The sequence below is a fragment of the Phyllostomus discolor genome, chromosome 6 (assembly GCF_004126475.2).
Source record: "Phyllostomus discolor isolate MPI-MPIP mPhyDis1 chromosome 6, mPhyDis1.pri.v3, whole genome shotgun sequence".
Classification (NCBI taxonomy): Eukaryota; Metazoa; Chordata; class Mammalia; order Chiroptera; family Phyllostomidae; genus Phyllostomus; species Phyllostomus discolor.
The window spans coordinates 52576026-52583009 of record NC_040908.2 but is presented as its reverse complement, the minus strand read 5'-3'; the positions used below and the strand labels follow the sequence as shown (position 1 = coordinate 52583009).

Below are 6984 nucleotides of genomic sequence, written 5' to 3'. Positions count from 1 at the left end.
AACAGAAGGTACCTAGTAAGGATAAGAGCCCATAATGGGGTTTTGACGTAGTGAAGACTTGCCTGAGAAAGTGAAGACTGAGCTAATTTAAAGGTGGACAAAAGCTTTCTAGGCTGTGAGAACACCCCTGTATAGGCTTATCACTGGTACATTATGGGGAACTAGGGGAAATACTCACTTTTCGTAAAAAGTCCAGGCGAGGTAGAGTAGGGGACCGGGGGAGGCCCCCCGCCAACCTCCCCGCGCGGAGCGGTGGAAGACGTGGCTATTTTGTCCCACAGCAGCTGCCATAGGGCTGTAGTAGGCCACGCTCTGGACGCACTGATTATTGGGAGTTGTAGTCTTTACCTGTGCGAGCAGGCATGGCGGCTTCCATTGCATGGGTCTGTGTAGCAGCAACTGGACTGACCCGGAGCGTTGGAGCCTCCAGGGCGCTGCTCCCCGTGCGGGCCTCTGTCGCCTGCCGTAAGTGGATTGAGGCTTGAGAGCCGAGGAGCAGAAGGGTTGCAGGGCGAGGGTGGCAGTAGGCGAGCGTGAAAGTCTGGAGTGACCTCGGTGGAGGACCCTCGTAGGACCTCAAGCTGGGGAGATTGCGGGGTTCCCCAGAAGGGCAGGGCAGGCTCCAGCATCCTTGATCTCTGCTTTCTGTTCCCGCAGGGGCCCGCGTGGGGCCGGGCCGTCAGCAGAGCACTGGACCTTCCCAGTCCGGCGCGTTCCAGCCGCCTCCAAAACCCGTCATCGTGGACAAGCGCCGTCCCACGCGAGAGAGAACCAGGTGAAGCAGGGGCTTGGGCATGATTCTTTCTTTTTGGGTCTGCGCTCAGGAACCTGTATTCGCTTAGGTCTGGGCTCTAAATCCGGGTCTGAAACTCCCATTGCAGGAACTCGTGGATCCAATTGTTGTTGAGCCCTCATACGTAAAGCACACCCAACTCAAGCTTGCCTTCCTCGCTTCTTCCAAGCTGAACTGAACTTTGTTTGCAGTTTATTAAATTAGAACTTCAGATAGGGATTTCCCAGATTTGAAGGTATTAGTGTTTCTGTAGACCTAATTAAAAAGCCAATTGGCGGGGTGTGGAGCGGAGTATGTGATGTGAGTATAGGCTTTGTGGAGGGACTCTGGGCTGTTGATTGGATTATCTCTGCCTGTGTGTGTGTTTAACATTTCAAATATTCCGTGGTCCTGAGTTGAAATAAAGTTGAATTTATGGAATTTAGAAATTAAGAAAAAGACTTTTATCCAACTTTTTTTTAATGTGGAAAAAGAAATAGCTTCCTTAAATAGCAGCACTTAATGTAACCAGTAAAATGAAATATAAATTGTGTAACAACTTTGGAAAACAATTTAACACAATTTAGTAAGTTTGATGTTGTGTATACTTTTCCATCCCGAAGGGTATAAAAAAGTAATAAGTATGAGAAGATATGTATAAGATGCACACAAAAGCATTGTTTGTAAAAAAAATTAAGTAACCTAGATATCTGTCAGCACATGGGCTATTATATGGCAGTGAAAGTGAATGAACTAGAGCTAACATGAACTTCAAAAATACATGTGAAAAAAAGCAACCTACAGAAGAATTGATATAGTATGATAGCATTTTTATATTGCCTAGACATATATATGCATATGTAAGGACAAAAAGTATACAGGGGAAATTCTCCACTTTCACAGAGCAATCCAACCTAGCTCTCCCAATAGCTCCGCAAGCAGAGGTTATGTGCCTCCTGATGTGGCACAGTGAGATCACATCATCACCTCTGTAGTATTTTTACCAAAAATATTTAACCTTGGTCTAAGCATGTGGAAACAATAAACAAATCCAGATTCCAGGGACTGTCTATAAGACAACAGGCTTTGACTCTTCAAAAAAGTCAGTGTTATAAAAATACGAAGATGGGGAGCAGCTCTAGTTTCAGAGACTGAAGAGACAAACAACAGACACAGTGTGTGAAGCTGGTTTGTAGCTTAGATTGGGCAGCAGACAGCTATGAGACCTTTTCCAGGACAATTAAGTGTATTTAAATATGCACTATGTATTAGATTATATATTTTAATTAATGCTGGAATTCTTAGGTGTCATAAAGGGATTGTGATAAATGTAAGAGAATGTCCTTGTTCTTAGCAGACACCTTCTAAAGTACTGAAGGATGAAGTGCCTTGCTGCTTGTCATTTTCAAATAGTTCAGGAAAAAATCATGGTATATATATAAATTAGGTATGTATATGTGTATATAAAGTAAATATGTAAAATGTTGGCAGTAGGTGAAGTATATTTGGATGTTCATTGTATTATTGTTTCAACTTTTGGTAGGTTTGAAAATTTTTTAAGTAGGGAATTGAGAAAATGAAGACATTCATAGGAATAATCATCGCCAAATTTAATTACAGCACAGTAATTATAGGGGTAGATAGGTGCACAGGGGCTTCAACCACATTGATCATTTATTTCTTGAGATGGGTGATAGGGACATGAATTTGCATTGTAATGTCATTTACACTTTCCTGTAGATTAACATTAAAGTGAGTTTAAAATCAGTTCAGGAGACTGGGGCAATTATTTTTTAAAGTCAGTTTGATTATTTATATGTTTGTGTCTTTTCCAACATAGTTTATTACAACATGTGCAATCCAACATGTGACCCATGGTTATGGTCACAGGCTTTGGAGTCTGACAGACGTTTAAATCTTGACTTGATGAGTTTATAGCTAACATAATAACAAGTGAGTTATTTATCTCCAAGCTTAATTTTCATCTTGAAGAGGAAACAATGACACCAAACCACCTGGTTGTTGTAAGGATGAAATTATGCTATTGATGTGCTTTTAACACAATGCTAGGCAAGTACCCAGGATTATTAGCTATTTTCATAAGCACTGACAACAATTTTAGTAATAAGATAAATTTTTCTTATTTAGAGAAGGAAGAATAAAATGCTTCAAAATCATAATCTTTTTTTAAAAAAAGCAACAGATTCTTTTTTAATGGCCTTTAAAGTTTGCTTTTAATTTTTTTTCCTGCAGATTCTTGAGTCCTGAATTCATTCCTCCAAGAGGGAGAACAAAGCCTCTGCTATTTCAACTAGAAAGAAAAGATATGTTAGAAAGGAGAGAAGTGCTCCACATTCCAGAGTTCTATGTTGGTCAGTAAGGGCTGAATGCTTTTATTCTTAGTGACTGGAGGGTTAGTTTTCTTGGCATAGAGAAGGTTGTTTTTCATATACCTGGGTTTTTACCTATATGAGGTTCTTATTTCTAACATTATACCAAAATCTGTAGGAAGTCACACAGTTACCTAGGAATGCTATTGTTTGTTTCTGCGTCTGAATTTGTAGGAAGCATTCTTCGTGTTACTACGGCTGACCCATATGCCAGTGGAAAAACCAGCCAGTTTCTGGGGATTTGCATCCAGAGATCAGGAACGGGACTTGGAGCTACTTTTATCCTTAGGAATACTATTGAAGGACAAGGTAGGTGGGGTTCACTTTATTATTTTGGTTTTCTGGAAAGTGTCCTCTCAGGATTCTTTGTTTTCTGCACACTGGGATAAGACATCTGTAACTTGACAGTGCAAGGGGCTCCAGGGGATGATGTGGACCCTGTGGCCTAAGAAGGTGTGAAAATCAAGGTGGCTGACTACAGGTGGTGCTTTGCTTTCCCTGGAAGGCTCTTTTTACTGCAGGGACAACAGCTGTTAGAGGTGGGCTTTCCAAACTGGCAGCGTATCAGGAGGAGAGAAATGACTACAGCAGTGTGGGGACATTCATTTTAGGCGCAAATAGCCCTTGAGAACATTTTGAGCATAATGATGTTTTTATGAGTTCTTTCTCCTAAAACAAATGGTCCCCTATTTGCTTTATGTTAACAGCAGTCACCACAGGATGGGTTTTATAAGGATCAGAGAAATTTTTTTAAAAAGCAAAATTATGTAAGCTATGCCTGATAAGGCAGAGGAACAAGTGGTAAAATTTTAGAAAGCTTATGAATCAGAATGGCAGGAACAGTCAAGTGTCCACTCTTTATGTTGTGTTGTGTGCTGTGTGATCCCCAGCAGCGGAGTGCTGCGTTCAGGAGGAACTGAACGTATGAGAGCAGTCGCTGCCTTTCTTACCCTGCAGGGACCTGAGAGACGCTGTGCTTCAGTCCGGTCATGTACTGCAGAAACCTTGTCATAGAAAACACCAGCACAGGTGTGAGTCAGACAGACCTGGGTGTGATTTTCTTTAAAATTGAGATAAGAGTTTCTACCTCCTGGGGTTGTTGTGGTCAGTTGATCGTGGTGTTGTACATGAGGTGCTGGACACAATACTCAAAAGTATTAGCTCCTTGTCATTCTTTTTTAAAAAGATTTTATTTATTTATTTATTTTAGACAGAGGGGAAGGGAGGGAGAAAGAAAGGGAAAGAGAAACATCAGTGTGTGGTTGCCTCTCGCATACCCCCTACTGGAGACCTGATCTGGCCCACAACCCAGGCATGTTTCCTGATTGGGAATCGAACCAGTGGCTCTTTGGTTCACAGGTTGGCACTCAATCCACTGACCACACCAGCCAGGGCATCTCCTTGTCATTCTTTACAGTATATTTTGACTGTAACCTGCACAGGCAGGTTACCTTCCCCATTAATACTCCCTTTTCTGGTGGTTCATTTTTAGGCCAGTGGCTTTAAGTATCATCCTTATGATGACCATTTCCAAATATATATCCTGAGTATTAACCCTTTCCAAAATTCCAAATTCCATATTTGCATATGCAGCTACCAATTTGGCATCTCCATTTGGATATCTTATAAGCATAAAACAAGTTCAAAGGAGAACTCTTTATTTCCCCTCACAATGTGTTCTTTTCAAGTTTTTTTCCTATTTCTGTAAATGATACCACCCCTCACCCATTTAATAAAAAGGTTAGGAGCTTTTGTTTTTTAAAGATTTTTTATTTATTCACTTTTAGAGAGGGAAGGAAGAGAGAGAGAGAGAGAGAAACATCAATGTGCGGTTGCTGGGGGTCATGGCCTGCAACCCAAGCATGTATCCTGACTGGGAATCGAACCTGCGACACTTTGGTTCGCAGCCTGGCATTCAATCCACTGAGCCAAGGAGCTGTTTTTAATTCTCTTTCACACACTCAATCAGCAGGTTTTTATAGCTCAGTCTCCAAAAAGTGTATCCCAATTTTGTCCATTTCTCCATCTCCATTGCTACTGCTCTTGTCCTTGCTACCTCCTTCTCCTCCTTGCAGCTGTGCGGTATCGCTGGTTCACTTTCCTGACTCACCAGTTAGCATGCTCCAGACAAGTGGGCCTTTTCCAGGTTTTTCAAACAGGGCAAGTTTGTTAAGACCCCAGGGCCTTAGCATTTCCCATTCTTGCCTGGAGCATTCATGGCCCTTTGTAGTATCGGTTAAATGTCACCTTTTCAGAGAGGCTTTCTCTGACTAGGCTAAAGCTGCTGCCTCTTCCCATCCACAGTGTCGTCACCCTGTGTTGTTGGTGTGTCTGTCATCCAGGAGATCGACAGCTGTATGGGAGGAGATCTTACTGTTCGGGTTTTGCTGTAGACACAGCTCCCAAATCAGTGCCTGAACCAGAGTAGTTGTGCAGGAAGTACTGGACTAAATCCTGGTATTAAACACTGGATGTTAACACAGATCATGTATTTTACTATTTCTGTTCCTCTTGGGGTTGTTCCAGGAAACCTTAGAATATACTATTGCCATTAAGCATTTGAAGATACAGATGGTATGTATTAAGTTGTTACTTGTGGCATCTTGGAAACATCAAAAACTGTTCTTAGGTTGCTTCCTACGGAAAGCTCCAGAGTGTTTAAACAAGCAAAAAACAAAAATGAAGCTATCTTTACGAGGGCTTCTAAACCAGTTAGAATTTAAAAATGTACCTACTCTTTTTTGCATCATTGATCCTCTTGCTCTTAGTGTAGATGACAGAGCTCTGTTTAAATAATTGGGAAATAAACTACATGACAGTGGAAAATTTACTCAAATTTTCTCCACGTAATACTGTCAGAATCGAAGAGGTGTTGTCTCAATGTATTTATAGAAGACATCATTCTTTTGACTTTCAAGATTGAAATTTACGCCACATTTCCTACCTGCAGTTTCCTGCCCTGTGCTCGTTCCTTGAAGAAATAGCTTTTACTGCATTGGGAGGCTTGTGCAGGAATCTGGACTTGGATTGTAAGAAAGTTTTCTTCTCTTCTTAGGTGTTGAGATTTGCTTTGAACTCTATAATCCTAGAATCCAGGAGATCCAGGTGGTCAAACTGGAGAAACGGCTGGATGACAGCTTGCTGTACTTACGAGACGCCCTTCCAGAATACAGCACTTTCGATATTAACATGAAGCCGGAAGTACGAGAATCTAGCCAAGAAGTTCCTGTCAATCAGGTATAAGTTGAATGCTTCAAACTGGAAATCGAAGTGTAAAATAAGAGTCATCTTGATGAAAACTTTTAGAAGAATTTTGCTTTTCACTACCAGCCTAATTTGTCCCCGCCCCCTTTTTTAATCTCTCCCTCAGCTGAAGGTGAAAATGAAGCCTAAGCCCTGGTCCAAACGCTGGGAGCGACCGAAGTTCAAGGTGAAAGGAATCAGGTTTGATCTCTGTTTGACTGAAGAGCAGATGAAAGAAGCTCAGAAGTGGAGTCAGCCATGGCTTGAGTTTGACATGATGAGGGAATATGATTACTTCAAAAATTGAAGCTGAAATATGGAATGAAATTCAAGCATCGAAAAGTCTTGATCTGAAAATGTATTTAGCTACTTGCAGACAATACACTGACTCTCAGAGGATTTTTTTAGAGACCAATTTAATTTCATATATAAGGACATAGTCATTCAATCACTAAGCATTCATTATTTTATGAATACTGTTTAAAAAAATTAAAATTAGTACATCTCTATTACTTTAAAAGGTGAAGTACACATGCCACGTGGTCTGGTGTCATGTTCTGTTACTGGAGGCGAACTAAA

At 41.2% G+C, this 6984-nt stretch overlaps 1 protein-coding gene across 1 annotated transcript; it reads left to right on the top strand.

Moving 5' to 3' along the window:
• The first annotated feature begins 316 nt into the window (after positions 1-316).
• Positions 317-6712, top strand: LOC114499960 (39S ribosomal protein L19, mitochondrial-like). Its single transcript, XM_028516509.2, has 6 exons — positions 317-465; positions 658-775; positions 3026-3144; positions 3337-3471; positions 6218-6399; positions 6533-6712. Exons 1-6 carry the CDS (start codon positions 363-365, stop codon positions 6710-6712), a joined length of 837 nt encoding a protein of 278 aa, XP_028372310.1. The 5' UTR covers positions 317-362.
• The last annotated feature ends 272 nt before the right edge of the window (positions 6713-6984 follow it).